This window comes from Nannobrachium achirus (assembly GCF_963921795.1).
Source record: "Nannobrachium achirus genome assembly, chromosome: 4".
In the NCBI taxonomy this organism is placed as follows: domain Eukaryota; kingdom Metazoa; phylum Chordata; class Actinopteri; order Myctophiformes; family Myctophidae; genus Nannobrachium; species Nannobrachium achirus.
Genome location: NC_137813.1, coordinates 54,362,861 through 54,386,281, shown reverse-complemented (window position 1 = coordinate 54,386,281; position 23,421 = coordinate 54,362,861). Strand labels below are relative to the sequence as shown.

Below are 23,421 nucleotides of genomic sequence, written 5' to 3'. Positions count from 1 at the left end.
TTGTATGACCTGTGTGTCCAAAGAATTTAAGGCATTTGGCAGACGCTCTTATTCATTCAGAGCGACAAAAGTCACAAGTGCAAGATCAGAGTAAAGTGTCACAAACCCTATAGTCAACAAACGGCAGGGTAAATGGTCAAGTAAATAGAAACTAGGATACCAGGTAAAACATCTGTCTTCTGTCTAAGCAACATGCTCTAAAAATAACACTAGCCTTACATGACATACTGTACTCTGTACTGTACATCTGCCTTACCAGCATGTATCATAAATCAAATCAAAATCAAGACATCAAAGGGGACAAAAAACAACAACATATCACTAGTACTAAGGTATATTCCCTGGTGTGAAGTAGAGCAAACAGCTGAGTGTTCTCTTCTTGTTAACCAAATAGCTTTAGTCATTTTGTGTGTCAAAGACTTCTAAGATTGTAAAAAATTAAGCATTGTTGCAGAAGCTATTCTTACTTACTATTAGGTTAGGTCTTATTTTGTATCCCGATACCGTTTCCGATCCCCATAAAACGTGCATATTGGTCGATAGACTCAATACCGTGTACTGATCCAATTCCAGTGTGTGGTTTAAAATACATCTAGGGCAGTGGTTCTCAAAGTGGGGTCCAGGGACCCTCAGAGTTCCTACGTGGGGCGTCTGCTGGCCTAACGGTCCAGGAGCATACCACATATAGGCTCTGTGTAGCCTGACAGCACGTCGATGGTTAGATTCCCGTGCTCGACCAGATTTGCTGCGTGTCACTCCCCATCTCTCTCCCTGTTTCCTGTCAGTCTACTGTCCTGTCAATAAAGGCATAAAAGCCCCATAAAAGCCCCAAAACATATCTCATATCCCCCACAAGTCTGAACTCTGAGAGTGTATACATGGAACCAAATGGACCAATACTGGTCCATTTGGGTTCCATTTGTACAAAATCCATTCACAATTTTCTCTAGTGGAGCTACAAGTTAGTACAATTATAATGTAAATAGTACTGTAAGAACATAAAACAGTAGTGCAACATAATACCAGTAAGACTCCCTAATCAGGAGATAAGCGACCGTCAGGTCGCAGCGTGATTTTAGAGCAAAATGTGTAGGAGCAGTGTCCAAAAAAGTGTTTGATAAAATGGTCCTGATGGTGGATGATGGGACAGATCCGTGGTGATGAGTGTAGAGACATACTCTGTACCGATTTGCGTGATTTTAGGGCAACATAGGAGCAGTGTCCAAAAATGTGTTTTGCAAGAATCAGCCTCATGGTGGCGCTAGAAGAGGGCCATGTGAGAATTGAGCAGGCAAGGAGTGTGTGTGTAAAATTTGGCATCGATCGGGGCAACGGTTGCGGAGATATGAGATGGGCAAAAGCGTGACGTGTGATGTGTGACTGACGGACAGACTGACAGCCGGTGGAGGTTTTGATTGTAACTACGACCTGACGGTCGCAAAAAAGACTCGCCGATACCGATGCCAGCATTTTAGGCAGTAAATCAGCGTTTTTCCCCCCTATACTGGTATGTCGATATCGGAACAACTCTATAATTTTGTGTACCATGTGTGTTGTAGGATTGGAACCTAACATGGTACACCCCTCACCCGGACCTGACCCAGTGCTTCCAGCACACAGTGCTGGTGTGGTTCCCCTGCATCTACCTGTGGGCGTGTGCCCCGCTGTACCTGCTCTACCTGTGGTTCACCGACAAGGGCCGCATCAGCCTCTCCAGCCTCTGCTGTGCCAAGACGGTGAGTGGGTGCAGGCGTGCTCGTGCACACATAGACATCAAAGGGGGCTTGAGCCCCTGCCCTTTTATCCGTCAGTAAAAAGTGCCCTCTCCACACCATGAATGCAGTTTTTACTATGGTGAAAGAAATGCAAATGCCCTCTTTCCATGACATACCTGAAGGCAGCATTCAAGAGAATTGCCTTGTCCAAACTCTCCTGACTTGATTGCAGCATCTCATGTTGAAAGAATTGCTCTCTGCATGTTCTCCCCATCTCTCCTAGGGTTGATACCCTCACAAAAACATGCAGTAATCCTGGTCTCAATAATGCCTCCCCCTGGCCAGCTGGGGCGCCTGATGGAGGGGAAAGGAACTGGTTGGAATAACGTGTTCCTTCCACGCGCTACGTCCATCCCAGGGATATCCCCCCTGTCAGGTGAAAAGAAACAACTTGGACTACACATGCATAGAAGGAAGCATGAGGTTTGTCCGTTGTCTCCCCAGGCACGGCAGAGGGAGAGCAGAGCCCAGGATTACATAGCTTAGGCAATTGGCACTGGGTGAAAATGGGTTACAATATCGTGGGATAAAAATTATATAAGAGAAAGAATTGCCCTCTCTGTGTAGAAATCAAGCATCGAAAATAGCCGACCTCCAAGCTCACAACGCGTCGCACTCCAACGCATTGTGATCTTGGAGGTCTGCTATTTTCGCGATTTTCACCAAAAGGCCCTTTTAGAAATGTCAGCCCCTGCCTCTCTAACATTCTCTGCACGTCCCTGAGTGGGTGTTTGTTTGAGGGTGGGATTGCCGGGATTCCCCAGGGGGCTATTTTAGGGTTACAGACTTAAAACCCTACACTTAAGTTTGACCAGAGTCCCTCAGGGCTCGCTCGAGGGCCTCTCCTGTTTTCACTCTCCGCTAAATACCTTTGCCGAAAATAGCCCGTCTACAAGCTCGCAACACGCTGTTTAGCGACACGTTGTGAGCTTGCAGATCTGCTGTCTTTGCTGGATCAAGTGGTTAGTGTTAGGGTTAGAATTAGGATTAGGCTAATGTAAGGGTATGGGATAGGCACATAAGGTTAGGCCTTAAGGGATTAGGGAATACATGCGGTCAATGGAGGGTGCTCACAAATATAGTAAAACTAATTTGTATTTGGCAGCGGCATTAAAATGAACAAATTGCCCGTTTGGTACAGAGGGCCATGAAGGTTATCCATGACATGTGACGCAGCACCTTCCCCTTGAGACGTGTTTTAAATGACCATCATCAAGCGAGCGAAAAACGAAAAACTAAGAAACATGTTCTCTATCCTGGGTTACTTTCAGCCGCTCTCCTCGGGCTGACATTATTGAAACGATTCAAGTTGTTATTTATTCCCCTTTGCATCCAATTTCTCAATGTCTCATGAAGGGATGTTTAACTTTCAAACATGTTTGGGTCATTTTAATTAGGGGTGGGACGAATGATTCACTTACCTCCCGATTCGATGTCGATACCTACGGTGACGATTCGATTTACATCATGATTCTTGATTTCATTGTGATTCTGCGATTTGCGATTCGATATCACGATTATTGAGATGTTTTCCCCCAAAATTACACTTTTTTATAAACTTTGGATTTAAAATGTTCAGATGGTTGTCATAGGACCACAGCATAGCAGGCGGCGGAGGGGAGAGAGAGGCTGCAGCTACTTTAGAGGCAGTATGAGTTTCATTTTCGAAACTCATTGTAACATATTTCACCTCAATAAAAAAAGAAATACAAAAAAATCTGAAAAAATTGATTCTGAAATTAAAAATCGTAAATGTTAATCATAGCATGGGGGGGGGGGGGTGACTTGTGATTCGTTTAATGTGAAACATTGTTTTCTCACTCAACAGTAAACAAACCGACATACGGTGTAAGTGTATAGAGTGTATCTGCACATTTCTAAAGTGACAATTTAAGGATTTTTTAATATCTCTAAAATGTCAAATTAAACATTGGCCAAATTGTCAAATATTAGAGTGAGAAATTGTGAAAATAGCAGATCTACATTTGCGAGGTGTTGTGAGCATGTAGATCTGGTATTTTCACAATAGAACCGTGTTAAACAAAATGTAGTGCCTCAATTCTTGGTGCTCGTCAGAGTGGGGGTCCCCAGTTCAAATATGATTATGTTGGGGCTCGCGGCCTGAAAAGGTTGAGAACCAATGCTCTAGCTCTTCGGACTATGCGTGTGAAATGGTCAGAGTGTAATGGTGTCTCCTCTCATATGCTATATACCGGTAGCTCCTGGGACTATGTGTGTGGAGTGATCAGAGTGTAATGATGTCTCCTCTCCTCTCCTCTAGCTGCTGGGACTATGCCTGGCATCCTTCGGCCTGCTAGAGGTGTTCTACCTGCTGCTGAGGAGAACCGAAGAGATCCATAAGCACATGGTGTTCCTGCTCAGCCCTGTCATACGCAGCCTCACCATGGTACGTTCGTTCATTCAATCACAAGCACCCATATGTCATTCGTCATTATCGGGTGGAAACCTTGTATGTCCAAAACCGTTGATGATGAAGCAGGGCTTTACTTCGCGAAAAAACGTACACATTTGAAACTTGGAGATACAAGGTTTCTGCCCGACAGTGACGATATGACTGCACTGAACGCCTTTGTGTGACGCATTTCGAATGACTTTATCCCATTAAGACCTGGAAAGCCTATATATAGTATGTTCTTATAGGCTTCAATCTGGGAAAGCATCCGCTTCTTTTTGGTTAATGACACCCTTTTTTATTTTTATAAATACATTACTTATTCAAACTTTTCCAAACCTTGTTGAGATTTTTGCTAAAAAATTGCAGATGTACAAGCTTGTAGATGAGCTTGTATATTTGCAATGTTTGAATAGCTGACATTTTCTGAATACAAATGTCCAGTTTTTCCAAAAACCGATGTTAGAGAGGTGATTTTAAAATCTGCCTAAGTTCTAAAGGTCTTTGCACACTGCTGCGTTTTTTGCGTCCGAATATCGGAGTGAATTTTGGAGCACGTAAATAAAAAAGATCCACCTCATGTTATGTCAATCACGTTGGCACACTGCCGCCCGTTTCGTATTTATTTTCGGACCAGGGTCGATTTTATTCAAATTTTCGCAACTGTCGCCACTGGGTCCCTTGCTCTCTCTCTCTCTCTCTCTCTCTCTCTCTCTCTCTCTTTCCACTCTCACTCCTTAGCCTGAAAATCCTTGCGGATTTTGGATTTCCAAAATGCAACGAAAAAACGCAGCAGTGTGCAACCAGCTTAGACAGTCTGTCCAGTGCACGATAGGGATGTGGGCCTGTTGCTTTCACGTCTTCTTGTAGACAATACAGATGGCAGCCAAAATCATCATCAAAAACCAGACATATTCTTTCTGGTTAACACACTGTGCACGATGCCAACTCATGTGGTGAGCATTCTGATCCGCTCACCCGCCATGTCATAAACATGGGTTGCATGGCTTGCTTGCAGAGCTAAAAAAGAGAAAAACCAACATGTCCACAACACATACATGTTGGTTCCTGTAGTATGTCTGGCACCCACAGAAATATAAACACAGCAGACTGTGAAGAAATGCCCCCAAGCTGTGGTCGCTGTGCAGACACCACAGCTGTACCCCAATGGCACTTACACAGCTTTTTAAGGCTCGCTCAGTGACAAGATAGCTCAACAGAATGCACACTGACCGACCCTGACCAGATAAGCCACTTCAGCAATCATCCTCCTGAAATAGGCAAACTCCTCTCCTCTCCTCTCCTCTCCTCTCCTCTTTTTGACGCATTCCCGAGCCAATAATGTGATGACTGACTCCTTTGTGAGAACCGTTTTTATTTATTTTTATTTTTGCGCATTATTCTAAGTTTAACTCCAGAAATGACCCCTCCCTCCCCCAACGTTTTTGTACATTCATTGCTCCTATAGAGGGTATGCGCGTGACATCATCATACCCGGAAGTTATGCGTGAACACCTAGTGGCAAAAAACTACTTTCTGGCCTTGACAGCCCATACATCCAAACAGAAAAGTCCTATCTGATTGCATTAAATGATGTTAAATTAACTTTGCCACTCACTCAATGCCACTCGATGTGCCACTCGATTTGCCATTCACTTCATGCACCCTCTATAGCGTTAATGATGTCTTGTTTATTTTTATTTGTTATTGTGTCTTTAATTGTCTTGATTAATTGAATACCCACAGGACCACAATGGAAACAAGCCCTTATAGGGCTTTTTTGTGTTATCCTTTTAACAATCATGGTCAAATCGTACCACAGTACTATTTACCTCCTCTCCTCTCCTCTCCTCTCCTCTCCTCCCCTCTCCTCTCCTCTCCTCTCCTCTCCTCTCCTCTCCTCTCCTCTCCTCTCCTCTCCTCAGATCCTGGCGGTGTGTGTGATCCACCTGGAGCGGGTGAAGGGCTGTCGTTCGTCCATCCTGCTCTTCCTGTTCTGGGCCCTGGCTGTGGTGTGCTCCATCGTCCCACTGAGGGCCAACATCCAGCAGATCATGGAAGAGGTAGGGATGGACGCAGCGGCCCGCTGCACAGCACACAGGGACCTGCTGGCCATTGGGAAAAGCGGGACAACACAGCGCCTCGCGGTGCGAGGCGTTGTGCTTGTAGATCGGCTTGTGCTTGTAGATCGGTTGTGCTTGTAGATCGGCTTGTAGATCGGCTGTTTTCACTATAGTTTAAATCATTTTTAAAATGATAAATGCAAAACAAACGGTTTTGGACATACAAGGTTTCCACCTGACAACAACGAAATATAACTCATGTAATTGGCCCACTGGCTTGTCACTTGTCATGATCTGAAATGGCAAATCTTTGAGTAGCAATCTATAGCGCGCAATGAGGGCCTCTGTAACTCTTTTCCCCGGGCTGAATCAGGGGCCCAGCATGTCCCTGACAACACATTACTAGGAGAAAAGAAAAACGACTTTGGGAGGTCATTGAATGCCACTTAACACACTTTGCCAGCCCTCCCAGAAAACGCTGACCATAAGTACTACCGATCAATCTTCTATTTATTTTTAAACATGTTTAAAAAAAACAATGCCCCGAATGATAACAACACTGGAGCGCGCCCGCTACGTGTATATAGTTACACTAGTAGAGGACCGGCGTTACCTACTTTAACGGCGTTGCAGGGTGAGTCCTCCATTCATTTGCGTGGGGCGAAACAGGGAAAACAGCGATAAAAAAACGGCGGTCCCGAAAGTGGTTTAAGTCCACGATCCACACACAGCGATCTAAACGCATTTAATCCAGTCATTGTGAAGCCTTGATTTCAACTTTCGTCTCATCGAAAAAGACACAGAGAAATGCTACGGTAACAGCTCATCCTGTAATGAAAGCGGATGCTACGATGGCTATGCTAGCGGAACCCACGAGAGGCACTTCCTGTTTACATGACCGAAAAGAAGTTAACCCTTTAGATGGATCCCTAAAGCCACAGAGAAGACCGGGCGATCTTTTTTTTTTTTGATAATTATCATTAATTTAATTTTTAATGACCTAGTCCGGAAAATTCCGGTCGGCTAATTCGAGGACAGATGATGTACGGTTGAGTACGGCCTGGCGTGAGGAAGTGTTAACACACTTGGTGCCAAACACGAGTTTCCCGATTTTGGGCCGTATATGTCCCTGTGCCAAGAGATTTTTTGCTCTCCCTACTCTCCCTACTCTCCCTTCTCTCCCTACTTCCTACTTCCGGTTTCGGCATGATCGCGATCGTGAAATGACTCCCAGAACAGCTCTATCTTTCAAACATGGCAGCCATGTTCGTTTACATTTGAAGAAAACACTATAGTCTCTATCTTTTGAATGCCTGAATGGATTTCCAAGCGGATTCTTTTGTGTGTGCATTATCCATGCATGACCTGTGCACATTAAACACATTCAAAGGTAACATTCTGGCAATTAGAGACATTAGTTGATTTTCATTATTGGCAACTTTTTAAACCCCATATGGTTGAGTGGAGTCCCTCAGGGTTCTATGCTAGTGTCTTTTCAGTTTGCTGTTATCGTGGGGAAAGCTTTCACTGAAAATAGCCGATCGACCGGCTATTTGCCGCCAACGCTTTCCCCGCAGTACGAATGCTTGGGTTTGAGTGGTTAAATGCTTGAATTATCCATGCAGTCCAATCGGGTGAATTGCACTTTTTTCTGACTGACCGAGAAAATCTATATATTTACCAATAAGAGAAAAAGAAAGAGAAGCCAATCGTCAACTTCAGTCAGACACCAAAACCAAAAAAAGCTTGGATTTCCTGAGGCCAGAGTTCCCCCACTGTCTAGGTCTCTAGGAGCTCCCATAGCGAAAATTATAAAGTCACACTTTGCATATACTGTATATGTCTTTTTTTGACAATGGAATGCTGCCTCGACTTGTGTTCACATTCCTGCCTCCCCGGGTGTCCGTCCCTCTCACACATTATCGGTCACTCCCTCGCACACACACTGCAATCAACATCTGGGTTCTTTTATGCAAATAAGCAGCTGCAGAAGGGACGGATGAAGGAGTGTGTGTTATTGTCATGTCACCTTCGCGGGGAGTCTGAGGAGATATATTTAATCTCCGTGCCGTACGTGCGAGTATGTGCATTGGTATACTGTAGCAGCACCAGTTATTTAGGGCTTTGGTTTGGGTGATGACGGTGGCAAAGAGATCTTTGCTGTTGTGGTTTTATTTTTATTTTTAACTGCGACACATACAGTAAGCGCGCGTGGGCTATGACACATTCTTTTTAAGTAATAAGCAAGTACAACCCAGTATGGCTTCCTGAAGAGAGGACTAATCGTGACATGTGTGTGTGTGTGTGTGTGTGTGTTTTCTCCATATTCAATAAACATAGATAGAATGTGCATGGATTTTTTTGTCAACCCATTTAGTCCTACTGTATGTACTTTTACTTTTACTTTGCACTCTTCATGGCAGTATTGATTGAATTTGAGTACTTTCCCCAGCACTGCATAATTAGTTATTATACTCATTATAAGTGTTGCCAAAGAATCAAAGCATTTTAGAAGTATACAAATAATCATAAAATGTTAAATAAACGAAACAGTGAAGCTGAGTATTCAAGTTAGACACACACACACAGTCATGACACATAAACACACACACGCGATATGTATGCACCCACACACACACACCCACACACACACACACACACACACACACACACACACACACACACACACACACACACACACACACCCACCCACACACACACCCACACACACGCGCGCACAGCTAGGCCAGTTGTGTATGGACTATGGACGGAATGTTTATAAAGTGTGGCCAAAGAGGGGTCCAGCCAAAATCCAAAATGTGGTTGTAAACATCGGTTTATGTTTATTGTATGTGCTGATAGTCTATATTTATAATGACCTATATTTTACTGTGAAGAGAGAGAGACTTGTTTTGTCAATAATGATTTCAAGTATTTTTTTATATTATTTGGGGAAAATGGTGTGTGTGCGCGTGTGTACTTGTGCACTGGAGTGTTTGTTTTCGTTTGTAAGAATTCGTAGCTCCTAGGAATTCATTTGCAAGTGTTTCACGAGAACCACCCAGATATGGGGTTAATATTGATGTCATTGTCATCGATATTAAGCCCATATCTGGGGCCTGGGCATGCCCATATATGGACATACAGTGTCATGAAAACCAGTGTGGTTGCTGTTACACAAGTCACACTTACAAATGAATTCTGATTTCCGTCCTTGTCCCTTTTAATGCCGAGATCGCGAGGTCGCTTCTCGCCCTCAGGGCGTCTTACCAGTATACAAGTGGAACCAAATTGACCCTGGCTGTAAAGGGAAACGAAAAGGGTGACCTTTTTATCCCCCCAGGGTTGGATCAACACTCAGGGTTTCCGTGGGTATGCTAGCTGTACTTCTAGGAAGCTGTGTGAGTCATAGTCCTGTAGCTATGGACAGCGTTGGACGGTCCACAGCCGTGCCCCATGGGAAATGAAAAACCCAGGTATGAAGGTTGAAGAAGAAGTGTGTAGTCACAGGGCCTCCACCCAGAGTTGTGTGTGCGTCCGTGTGTGTGTGTGTGTGTGTGCGTGCGCGTGCGTGTGTGTTTGTGTGTGTGTGTGTGTGTGTGTGTGTGTGTGTGTGTGTGTGTGTGTGTGTGTGTGTGTGTGTGTGTGTGTGTGTGCGCGCGTGCGTGTGTGTGTGTGTGTGTGTGTGTGTGTGTGTGTGTGTGTGTGTGTGTGGTTGCGCCTCCCTCCACCTCCCAGAAGTCTGGAACAAACTGAGGTTGTGAATTCTGCGGCGATGCTGTGGTCTTCACGCTCCGCTGGACCAATGTCGGTTAAAGGTTGAAGCGCCGCTGCAAAACAAAGTGACAAAAACTCACTCCACCAATGAATGCATGTTGGATAGAGCCCCAGATGAGGGGGATTATGCTTTTCCCAAATATGGAGATGACTGACATCAGTCTGACATCATAGACCACAAGAGACTGACACAGTATGTCCTTATACGGATATTCCAAGATATGGGCTTAATATTGATGACATCAGGGATCTCCATATATGGGCATATAAGGGACAAGGACTGACACAGAGATCTCCATATATGGCCATTAAGCAAATGGTAAGACGGAATTCATTTGCAAGTGTTACTCACGTCACGGCAACCACACTTGCAACTTTCAATTGCATCTTTCTAGTTAGTGTGGTTGCCTGACAGGGCAACACATTATAGTTCTAGGGAAACCTTATAGACTTCTGTAACCGTTTATAGACTTTTTTCCCGCTGCCATTGGATATGGCAGGGTAACTCCTCAAAAACGACGTACCAGTAACTTTATTGATTACTAGGGTAACTTTTCCGCTGCCATTGGAAATTGATGGAATCAATGGGAATGGGAATCAATAGGGAATCAATGGGATAGGGAATCAGTAGGGAATCAATGGGAGTGGGAATCGATAGTCAATAGGGAATCAATTGGTCGAGCTTCACATGACAGTTCGGCTCTTCGGGCGGCCGAGCGACCATATGTTTGCCTGTGTCCATTTATGCCCATATATGGAGATTTCTGTATCTGTCTGTCTGCGTCCATTTTATGCCTATATATGGAGATCTCAGACATCAGCTCCGCATACGGAGATTCCGAACCTTTCGCGCCGGTTCCGGAAAATCGTGTATCGGGTTGGGTCGAGGCCGGGCACTGCATCTTCTATACACTTAAATGTTGTTGTTTACTGTTGTGAGAAAACAATGTTGCACATTAACATAATCAATCATAATCAACTGTAGATTTAGTCGCCTAAAACCTTATGATATTTAGTCGACTAAAATTAGACTAAAACTAAAACCTTTCAGGTGACTAAATTATGACTAAAACTAAAAGACATTTTATTCAAAGACTATGACTAAAACTACACCAAAATTTGCTGTCAAAAACAACACTGTTCCTATGGTGAATAAACATTGTCCTGTATTTGCGCCCTGCCCTTCCTGAGCAGTAAAAAACCCTGCGGGTTTGAGTGGGATGTTGCGGTACAGACTTGTTTATCTTCTATCGTTCTCAGCGCTCCCTTCATTGTTATTGGATTTTTCTTTTTTTTTTACGAATCACAAGAACGGTGCAGCAGAGTCTTGGTTCACTGCGGGCTGTAATTTGACGGTGTTGGTTGGATTTACTGTGTTGTTTATCCGTGTATTCCCCCTCTTTTCAAAGTCATGAATGAAAGAGGGAACCTACGTACATCAAAACAACGCCACATTATGAGATAACCGTTTTATGGCAGCGGCCAGCGGTGGGAAGCAAAGCGAGCGCTACGGAAGGAAGGATGTTTCAGCAGGACCTAAAAACTGAATACCTGGGATCTCTAAAACGGAAAATAAACCAGGGGTTCCCAAACCCTTGCAGCTTGAGACCCAAAAGAGACATTTTAGTGTCTCCCCGGTACAAAAATGCAATACGAATTAACTACTTATGCTGCGTTCACACACTGGCAGATACAAAGATACACCACATATTTGTAGCTTTGTATCATATCTGAAGTTGAAACCAGCTTATTTGCAGCCAGTGGTGGAAAATCAAATGTTTTACAACACTGCAATATAGAAATACACTGTTACAAGTAAAAGTCCAGAATTCAAAAGGTACTTGAGTAATAGTATGCAAGTGTTGGCATCAAAATGTAGCCTACTTAAAGTACCAAAATTAAAAGTTCAAAATGTTTCAAAATAGCAGCTCTACAAGCTCCCAACGCGTTCCAATGCAACGCGTAGGTCTATTCTATTTACTGTATAGGGGCGGCAGTGGCCGATAGAGTGTGAGGTTCCCATTTCAATCCCGGGCTCCCCCAGAGTTAGCGTCGAAGTGTCCTTGAGCAAGACACTGAACACTAATTGCTCCCGATGTGCAGGTTAATGCATGGTGCCTTGCATGCATGGTTTCCTCCGCCATCGGTGCATGAATCGTTGCGCTTACAAGCACACCAGAGTTCGGTTCACTGTTGGTGTGAATGCAATCCGTGTCAAATGCAGGGGGAGAAGCGTACAGGTGCTTACAGCGTTGGGCCACCAGGGTGGATTTAAACATTCGTAAGTTAACTTCAAATGTTTTACTGTAACTCCAAGGGTGTTGAAGCGTTTTGAAGAGTTTTGGTGACATTGGTGTAGATAAAAAAAAACAAAAAAAAAACACGCCAAGTACAGTGCAATTTAGGTATAGTGGGTCTAAACTGAAGTGATACTTATCAATTCAAAATAATATCAAAGTATTCTGCGGAACCCCTGGGTAGTCGTCACAGCACACACTTTGAAAAAAAAAAAAAAATGATGTATACACGCATAGGCGATTCTAGCCTCTTCTAGCAGGGGGTGCAAGACTGGGTTCTTCATGCGCGCACGCTTGCGCGCGTGCGAAAATATTCAGATTTTGTACGGTTTATCCTGTTGTTTTAACGGGTTTATAAGGTATATTTTTTACCTAATCGTAACACAATATAAACTGTGCTTTTTCTAGACACCATGAGCATATGTCTATATAATCTGTGTACTTATTTTTGCAACAACTTGTGTGTAAAATACATTTAAGAGAGAGGGCTTTAGGAGCAGTTCACCACCAAATTCGCCACCAGAGCTAAATAACAGACAGGGGTGCACCCATAGACACCCCTTAAAATCGCCTATGTATACACGTGTACATAAACAATCTATCCCCAGTAGTTTGAGGGTAAAAACAGTCAAGCCACATTGTATAGGCTACTGTGTATTTCAACTCCCACACCCAGACCCTCCACAAAGCTGCATCAGTAATCTATGAGACAATTACTGTCTGTGAAGCGTATAATTACTGCAGTGTCTGTGAAGGAAAACTGCTAAGAAATTGAAGAGGAAAAGAAAAATATTTTCAAGGTGACATTATGTCAACGCAGTGGTGGTGTGCCTGGATGTCATCGGGTTCATCACATGATGGTTATTTGAAAGCTGAACAAACGTGTCAAACAGAACAGATCAGATATTAAAGTCTGGTTTTCAGATGTGATTGTGCCTTGTATATGGCACAGCAATGAATACGTACTGTAAGAATCTCAAGGCTACACCTGTAATCACAGTGAAAATACATTTTGTCAAATATTTTACTTTTGACTCCACTACATTTCTTGGAAGGGAAAAAGCACATTATGAATTAACCACTTGCCCCATTTCAAATGTAAATTACATGATACATTGGCAATTTTTACCTAATGCCATGACTATAATGCCATGCCCAAAATATACACACCAGGTTCAAAATGGTTCAATGGTTTTTGGTGCCTCTGTTATGGGAAATGATGAATGTACACACAATGCTGATAGTACATTTAAAAGAAATAATACCTTTTTGTATGTCAAATTTCAGGAATATTTGGCCTGTTTTTCCTATCTCTCTCTATTCTTCCCTTTCCTCAAAACTACAAATGATGGGACTAAAGATAATTTCACCCATTTCTTTACACCCCTAAACCTGTCGTGTGACAATAAAGTTGAAGTTGAGGTATAGCTGTATTTGCAATATAATAACGTGCGGTTGTCATAAAATCCCAACAAGGCACACATGGACACACCGGCATGCCTCGGCGCACACCGTTTGGGAGGTGTTTTGTGATTGGGTTTGGGAAGTGACCACACTGGGACAGACACAACGCACGTTGTTGTTGTTCACAAAAAAAAAAGAAGTATAATAATTTGTGTTTGAATGCCTGGCCTGTGGCTGTCTGCCCTTTCTGCCACAAATTACATTGTCTCATATCGTTGTTGTCGGGTGGAAACCTTGTATGTCCGATACCGTTCGTTTTGTATTTATCATTTTAAAAATGAACTAAACTAGTGAAAATAGCAGATCTACAAGCACACAACGCCTCGTACCGCGAGGCGTTGTGTGCTTGTAGATCTGCTGTTTTCACTACTTTTGTGCGACGACGGCCTTGTATGATGAAGCAGAGCTTTACTTGGTGAAAAAACATACACATTTGAAACTTGGAGTTACAAGGTTTCTGCCCGACAATGGTGATACGTGACATCCATCCCCCACCCATCGGGCACCTAAGTGCAGCTCACAGAAACGGCAGAAAGATTGTCTTCAAATAGGTATTTGGTCCATGCGTGATTACTATTCTCTTTACCTATATGGGAACGAAAAACACTGCTTTCCTCCATTTTCCGCCTGGAGAAGAAAAAAAATCTTTTAAGTAGCTGAAATCTCCATAATAAATGCGTCATAGGGTTGAAAGCGGTGTTTCCCCTCGTCTTTTTTTCTTTTTTCTCACAGAAGTGCTGTTTAGGGGTAATTTTGATTTAGGTTCCATGACTCTCCATCATTTTGCTCCAATTTTAGGTCCCGGCTGCAGACTTAAAGTCTTATTTAGATATTACATCATGATTAAAGCAGCTGTTTATGAACTTTCGGGCCAAAACCTCGATCGTAGCGTCTTTGGGTGTTCAAAAAAAACATTCAGTTCTCTTTTAATGTCCTGTTTTCTCTGGCAACGCTGTCCGTTTTCTGGTCCCATTGGCCTAAGACTGCGTGCTACAGTAAGTGCAAACAGTGGCATGTGGTCTTTAAAGCTGTTTTTTATGGGTGTCATTTGTTTCTTCTTCCAGGGGTTTTCCACGGACGCCATGCGCTTCGTGGCCTTCTTCGTCTACTTCTCCCTCCAGCTCGCTCAGCTTGTCCTCAGCTGCTTCTCGGACCGGAGGCCCATCACGGCCAAGCGTGCTTATGTCAAGGTACTGGTTAGGTTGCACAGGGGCAGAGGGGCGTGACCTTGCGACTCGAAACAAGGGTCCACTACGAACTCGATAACACATTTATTGAGTACCCGGTATCAATAAGCTTTGGGCTTATCAAGCTTGTCATCGAGCATAGCAGCCCATGACGTCATGTTTAAACAATCAAGACAAGAGGCGATTAAGAAATTATTACAGTACCATTCATAATATAAAGCCATTTAACACTTATTGCACACTAATGAATGATTGTTTAATGATATTTAATGGTAACATGCGTTACTTTTGTCACTGTCGTCTTCATAGATAGTGGTCAGCCACAAACTCAGAGTCACAACTGGACAATAAAAAAAAAAGATTGAGAGATCAAATTCACGTCTTTCCACAAAATATTCAAAAAGGCTTAATAGTGGGCTTGATAAAAGCCTGTCTCAATAAGCAGGATCGATAAGGTGCTCATTATCAATAAGAATTAATCCCTACTTATAATATAACCAACCACTTAAACCCCAGCATCCGTATTGTGCTCCCACTAGACCAACAAGTACACAACGCGCCTTGCTGCGACGCGTTGTGAGCTTGTCGATCTACAAGCTCGCCTGATCTACAAGCTTGCCGATCTACAAGCCAATCTAGGCGAGGCTTTGTGAGCTTGTAGATCTGCAATTCTTTTGTCTAAAGTTCTCTTCAGAATATGGGTGCTAGGGTTCAAATGGTTAATGTAATAAGAAAAAGAAAACTCTCTGTTGAAGACCCCTGCTATAAACTATTGAAAGTTTATCTTTAAAAGGGTGGGCATGTGCTGTGTCACACATAAAACAAACGCTATGCTGCTTAATATGAGATCATAAGTCTTTTAGCTCCCACCACACATTATGCATCTGTGTGTCATGCAGTTGGCAAGCAGGGACGGAAAGTAGCGTTCAGTTATTATTATTACAAGTAAATGAGAAGCTTATTTATTGCTTGAGATTCTTTTTTTTTTTTTAGTACAGTACTTTAACCCATTAAGACCTGAGGCCGATTCTACTAAATGCCTTCTAACTAACACTTTCAAGATTTTTCAAAACATTTTCAAAAATAGCAGATGTACAAGCCCGCAGCGTGCCGCTGTGAGCTTGTATATCTGCTATTTTTGAATAGCCAATGCCGAAATCTAAAATGACTCGGATGCTTTCAACATTTTTGAAAATGCAAGAATTAAAGAGCATAGCCTACAGTTAAGCAATTATGACATAATCAGGATAATCATAATTCAGTTTGCTTTTGAACCTCTTTTCCCTCATAAGGCAGTCTTTCACATAATGAAAAGATGATCACCACTCTGAGAGCATCTATGAGCTGGTGTGGTGTGTTCAGACTGAGGTCAGGAGGATGCCACACTGGTCCTTTAATACTATAGTGACTGACCATAGGATTAGATGAATAACTGTAAATGTTAGAGTAGTCCTCAAAAGACTGCAGTTGGTGCAGCCATGGCTAGGGTTGGAGGAATCCTTCAGGATTATAACGATTCCGGTTCCTTAGCGATTCCTTCTTAACGGTCTGATTCGTTAGGGGTTCTAAATGGACCTTTAAATGTCTGTAACTCTCAGAGTTATAATGGTCCTTGAAATCAAGATATTTGAGAACCAGCGGTGTTGTAATTGTATAGCAGACATGAAGCCCCTTAGCAATGGGTTTCCTGTTTACCAGCGTTGCCGTGTTTGCTCATAATAAGTGAATTTGGGCTTGTTTTTGTGCGGTGCTACTGCTAACCGCTCCTACGTCTTGTTTTGTGTGTCACCATGTCCGTAGTACAAGACTAACGTCACACGGTTATTTTCGGCCAATGTTCCTCTCAGAATAGGGATGTTACAGTATAGGGTTGACGCGGTTAATGTAAAAAAAAAAGGTTCCTACCACACAAAGATTTGGCCCCTTTAGTTAACTCTGAGGACCCCTGTTGACGACCCCTGTTCCACTGGTACAAAACACCTTTCTTTTGCCTTTTCTCTTGTCAGAACCCATGTCCAGTGGATGATGCATCTTTCCTCTCCAAGTTCTTATTCTGGTGGTTCAGCAGGTACGGCTTGTCTAATACTGAAACTAATATCAAATGTAGTTACAGTATACCGGTACCACATTATCAGCAATGGCCGTAGCGCTTGCTGTAGTTCTTGTCCAAGCCTTGGAGACCATGCAGTCTTATGCAAAGGCTAAAATGTAATTTAGATAGCATGTTACAGTATGCAGAAAGATGACAGGTCATTTGTAGACACAGGCATCCCATAGTGTGTATAGATGATAGATTTTATTTAGTTTATTTAGTTTATTCTACTGTTTAGACATGATGATAGCTAGGTTCTACCTATGATCCCTGATTGCCTTGTGTTGTCTTTGCTTACAGTAATTCGCTCAGGATTAAGAGCTAGCATCTGCTAAATGCTTAAATTGTAAATTGTAATGCTATTTAATAAAGTGGTTTTCAGACATTTGGCTTTAGAAATCTTTAATCATATTCCAACATTTTGCTACGTGTTTTCCAAAGGCCAAAGAAATACTGTTTAAACTGTTTCAAACAGTGGTTCAAAGAGTTCTGTTTTTCTGTCAGCTTGGTGGTGCAGGGCTACCGGTCTCCTCTGCAGGCAGAGGACCTGTGGTCTTTGAGGGAGGAGGACAGCTCAGAGAAGATTATCTCACAGCTGGAGAAGGACTGGGCCCAGCAGTACGCCAAGCTTCAGCAGTAAGAATACTACTGTATATACATTACTGTACCCATCTGTCAGGAGTAGGGATGGGACTATATGAAAATCTTACATCACGATTATTTTGACCAAAGAAATCACGATTTACGATATTATAGCGATAATCAAAATATCCTCAACCTCCATTATCCTGGGGCGGAACATTTGCCCACAAATTGCAGATCACAACGCATCGCAACACGACACGTTGTGAGCTTGTAGATCTGCTGTTTTCACTACTTTTGTGCGGTGGCCTTGTATGATGAAGCAGGGCTTTACTTGATGAAAAAAACATACACATTTGAAACTTGGAGATACAAGGTTTCTGCCCGACAGTGGCGATACGTGACATCCATCCCCCACCCATCGGGCACCTAAGTGCAGCTCACAGAAACAGCAGAAAGATTGTCTTCAAAAAGGTATTTGGTCCATGCGTGATTACTATTCTCTTTACCTACCGGTATATGGGAACGAAAAACACGCCTGCATTATGTGCCATTTTGAAACAGCTGGACCGTTGAGTGATTTACAACAAGCCCTTTAGGCCTGGGGCCAATTCTGATATCTTCACAAATTGGTACCACCCAAGGTGACCGTACATTTTTTACATTTTTGACTTCCTACATGTCTCTAGTTTACATTTTGGTATGATAACCCTTTCTGAGACCCAGCTTAATTGATGTTATCAGCCGCTAGAGTCGGTCTCCTTTTCATCAGTTTCATCAGTTTTGTGGGCGCATTCTGGGGCCATTTGTAGCCCAAGGAATGTTTTTTGTGCAAAACAAATGCTTGCAATGGAATCAGCATCATGACAAACCCCTCACATCCTACTTAAATACCCAGATCTTTTCTTTTTTTTTTCTGGGTATTTTCCTCCTGTATAGAAAGTCGATGGGAGACCGACTCTAGCGGCTGATAACATCAATTAAGCTGGGTCTCAGAAAGGGTTATCATACCAAAATGTAAACTAGAGACATGTAGGAAGTCAAAAATTTAAAAAATGTACGTCGCCTTGGGTGGTACCAATTTGTGAAGATATCAGAATTGGCCCCAGGCCTACTTCCCAACTCGAACATTTAGAAAAATGTTCACCAGTACAGAATTTATTGACAGAAAGTTTTCCATAACATGACAACGGTGGATTTGGCAATCTGGCAAATATTGTGTTGTTGAAACTGACTGATAAAGGGTTAGGGTTAGGGTGAGAACAAGTGATACAATCATGAATGGATAGGCTACAACACATTACATTGAGCGAAGACACAGATAGACAGGGGACAAGACTAATAAAGGAAAGGATTCATGACACCTACTGTTTTTATTTATTTTACTTGTTTCTTTTAAATTAAAATGTAACATTAATGCTCTGAATGGTGGATTCATACCTAATAAGCAACACATTGATGTGAACTTGTTATTTAAAAGCTTTAACTTTAAGCAGAAACGTATTTAGGCTACAGCACCTTTAATGTTTTTCATGTCAAACACTTTTTTTGCATGCTGTCATTTTAGTTTCTGCACTGGCTGCACTGTCTATATTTATATTTTATATTTTTGAATATACTGTGCATTCCTTGCCTCATAAAACCTTTGTGAATGCCATTCTCACCAATGCCGTTGTGGCTTACACCAGTTTTATTTCTCAATACAGGCCACACTTTAAAATGTTTTTTTATGTTTCATACTCCGGATAAAGCGGTTGAAGATGGATGAATGGATGGACGGACGGACGGACGGACGGACGGACGGACGGACGGACGGATATATATTTTTTTAGCTCTGTAAAGTTAACAGCTTGTTTGATTGACAGGTAGTTGGCGAGTTACATTCCAGGGCAGTTTTCCTGTTGGCTCGAGCACCAAATCTAGACCAGTGGTTCTCAACCTGTGGGTCGGGACCCCCAGAGGGGTCCCCAAATTATTTTGGGGGGTCCCCAGATGTTTAGCTAAATGTTAACATTGTTTTCTCACTCAACAGACCAACATACAGTATACATGTATACAGGGTATCTGCACATTTATAAAGTGACAATTTAAGGTCTTTAAAGACCATTTTAGTACCATTGGTCAAATTGTCAAATATTAGAGGCAGAAAGTTTGAAAATAGCAGATCTACATGACATGCTATTTTCACTATGGAACAGATCAAGTCAAACTAAATGTAATGCCTCAACCCCTACAATTCCAAGTGCCTGTGTAGGGTGGGGGGTCCCCAGTTAAAATATGATTATTTTGGGGGTCGCGGCCTGAAAAGGTTGAGAACCACTGATCTAGACAATGAAAAGGGAGCGGTCCTGTACAGCAGGGGTTCTCAACCTGGGGGTCGGGACCCCCACATGATATTTGGTGGACAATCTAAGGACTTTTTAAGACCTTTTTTATAATACCTCAAAATGAAAGAAAAAGGCAATCACTGCATCAAAAGCAATCAAACTATAATATAAAATCTGGTCAAACATTGGCCAAATTGTCAAATAATTTAAGAGGCAAAGACTTTGAAAATAGCCGATCAACAATCTCACAACGCGAGGCTGTCATAAAAATGTGGATTGCTCAACACAATATTGTGGTGACACGGTCATACTACAAAGTTTAGATTAGCTTAAACAGAGGCTGTATACCAGCAGTACTGGCACCAGGGCAGGAATTTCATGGAGGCCATGAAGGCCATGGCTGCCGTTACCCCTCAGTTTGGCCTAATGGAATAAACTGAGGCCACAGTGGCCTTAATGCCCTAGCTGACAGTACCACTTTCTTGTCTCTTTCTTGTCGATATGTAGACAGTAGACACTAGACACCAGTCTTTTGTTGAGAATATAAAATATTATCTCCCTTGAGTCCTCATGTTTAAACCAACGTTTTTATGGTGTATCGTGGTGTTTCTGAAGGATATGAGCACAGATACAGTATGAAGTCCCTTCGGTTATCAGGTATGCAGTATATATATGCCTCCTGGCTTCAGCATTTACCAACCAAATGGTGAATGGTGATGCTCTCCGAACCACTGTCTCATCTCAGAATAAGGGCAACATGTCAGTTTTACAGAGGAGATATGCTAATTGGAGTGGCTTCCGGTTCCTATAAGCAAATCATTTGTGCAAAAGTACTGTGACAAAATCACAAAAGGAATGGGGACCACATCTGTACCTGCACTCTTGCCGTCTTCTGATGATTACAGTATGTTCTGGGGCCTCACCCGGCCACCATCATTATTTTGTCATAATCGTTTACATAATATATTATTTTCATTTTTGAAAATAGTGGAAATAGCAGATCTACAAGCTCACAAAGTGTCGCGATGCGACACGTTGTGAGTAGATTGTCTATTTCCACTATCAAAGTTATTTTTTAAGTTTTTAAGTCGTCACATATATCAGACATTTCTTTACATATTAAGTTATGTGTCATATCTGCCTTGTGAAACTTCAAAGCCTACAAGCCAGACAGAAACATAATTGTCAACAACAAAAAACCCAATTAAATCGTTAATCGCAATAAATTTGAGTGACAATTAATCGTCATGTAAAATGCCATAAAGGTGACAGCCCTATGACTATATTGTCTCTGTCCCAGGAACGAGCGCAGTGTGAGCGGGGCCTCCTGGTGCTCGTCAGGGGCCACCAGGCTGACGGAGCAGACCCAGCTGCTCAAGAAGCTGAGGAGGGAGCAGAGCTCCGGGTTCTACCTCATCCGCACCCTGGCCCGGAGCTTCGGACCCTACTTCCTCACCGGCACCCTCTGTCTGCTGTTCCACGACGCCTTCATGTTTGCCATACCTCAGGTGCTCAGGTCAGTTTGCGCGCATGTGTGTGCGTGCGTGCGTGCGTGCGTGCGTGGTCCCTTCAAAACCACACTCAAGACCTGCTTTAGGATAGCCTTTCCCAGCTGATGTCTCCCAAACTCACACTTAACATTTTATCGATTTTAATCGATAAAAATCGATAACCTAATCGATAACCTAATGATTAAAGTTGGTTCCTTCCTTTTCTTCTTGTAAAGCGACTTTGGGTACATGAAAAAGTGTTATATAAATCTGAGACATTATTACTAGTAAGATGCCTAAGGGCGAAAAGAGACCTTGCCCGAAAGGGCGAGGTTGCACCATCTGTCTGGGCCATCTGTCTTGGCCATTTATGGATTCTGTTAGTGTGGTTCTCCTAACATGGCATCATCTGGGATACAATCACTTTTATGCCCATATATGGAGATCCCAAACAGAATCCCTTTTATGCCCATATATGGAGATCCCTGCTCTGAGTATCTGACATCACTGTGATGTCACCTGTTTATGCCCATATATGGAGATCGCTGCTCTGAGTATCTGACATCACTGTGATGTCACCTGTTTATGCCCATATATGGAGATCCCTGCTCTGAGTATCTGACATCACTGTGATGTCACCTGTTTATGCCCATATATGGAGATCCCTGCTCTGAGTAGCTGACATCACTGTGATGTCACCTGTGATGTCACAGTGATGTGTCAGGGGAACCACAGTGTCAGGCGTTACCCGTACGGCGGATACGGACAAGCTGTGAAGGTTCTGATAGTAAACTGTTTTAATTATTATTTCGCTGCTTTTAGGCCGGAATTAGCAAGTCAAGTTATTCTGTTGTACAGTACCCTGTACAGTGTACACTGTCTGTAAGACTTATTATTACAGTCTATGACTTGTGCAGCTCACAATAGATTTCAGTTTAGCAATGGAGGGGAAAAGTCTGTTTGTTTGTTTGTTTGTTTGATTGAAATGCATGAACATGACCATATATTTGTACATAACTGTCAAAAGGATAAAACACAAAAAAGCCTCATTTCCATTGCGGTCATTTGAGTGCAAATGTGTGTAAACTGAGTGCCATGTGTTTGGGGTGGGACATTGTTAATATACAAAGTCAAGCTATTTAATTGTCTCTAAAACAATACAACGATCTTTGTATTGTTTCCCACCCGCTGTCGGGTGTACTAGACACAATTGTATGTTTTTCAGGGAAGATGAACCACATGTTTTACAATGGATACAATGTAGTTATTATTTAGTCACAAGCTCTTGTCTTCTTATATTTCAAATATTATATCATTATATTATAACTCTACGGAAATCTCCTAATACTGCTGCTTCATTGTGTCTTAACAATGTCCTTTCTGTTTTTGTTTTTTCTTCTCGTGATTGCCTAAGTGGCTAAGGCAGAAGGAGATTTTTCATGTCTTCTTTTCGGAGAACCATAAAAATATGACTTTATAAACGGTGCATTTATATAGCTTCGCCTTTATCCAGAGCGCTTTACGGAGATTGTGCATTGGATTCACCCGTTCACGCACACAGCGGAGAAAACCATGCAAGGCACCAGCCGAACTGGGACCCTCCCGGTTGCCAAGCAGCCGATCTACCCCTGATCTACCCCACTGCCCTCTATGAGGCTAACACATGAAAGTTGAAATATGTAGATGGAAGGTTTCTGCCCGACAGCAAGGAAAGAAGACTGAAAAAGGATGTCAAACTCCTCTCTCCTAGGGGTGGGCGATATGGTGATTATCGTTAAGACGATACAATGTCTCCACGATATGCCTTTTCAGAGGTATCGTATAAATCGTGATACAATTGAAGAAGAAAATCCTGTTTAATCGTTAATACAGATATTCATTGCAGAATTCAATTTAAACCTGCATTTTGGTCTAAATCAGTAGTTCTCAAACTTTAAAATGTCAAGGTCTCCAC

General features: G+C 42.6%; 1 protein-coding gene across 2 annotated transcripts in view; it reads left to right on the top strand.

Annotated features, from left to right (window-relative positions):
• LOC308284242 (multidrug resistance-associated protein 1-like) overlaps positions 1-23,421 on the top strand; it is a 72,953-nt gene that overhangs the window by 16,081 nt on the left and 33,451 nt on the right. The window contains exons 2-8 of one of the 2 annotated variants that reach the window (XM_080724806.1): positions 1,560-1,736; positions 4,057-4,182; positions 6,114-6,251; positions 14,854-14,979; positions 16,983-17,044; positions 17,573-17,704; positions 21,278-21,493. In XM_080724806.1, the coding sequence (XP_080580932.1) occupies positions 1,560-1,736; positions 4,057-4,182; positions 6,114-6,251; positions 14,854-14,979; positions 16,983-17,044; positions 17,573-17,704; positions 21,278-21,493 (977 nt within the window). Of the gene's footprint in view, positions 1-1,559; positions 1,737-2,124; positions 2,152-4,056; positions 4,183-6,113; positions 6,252-14,853; positions 14,980-16,982; positions 17,045-17,572; positions 17,705-21,277; positions 21,494-23,421 lie in introns of those variants that run through there. The other variant, XM_080724807.1, reaches the window with a different exon arrangement.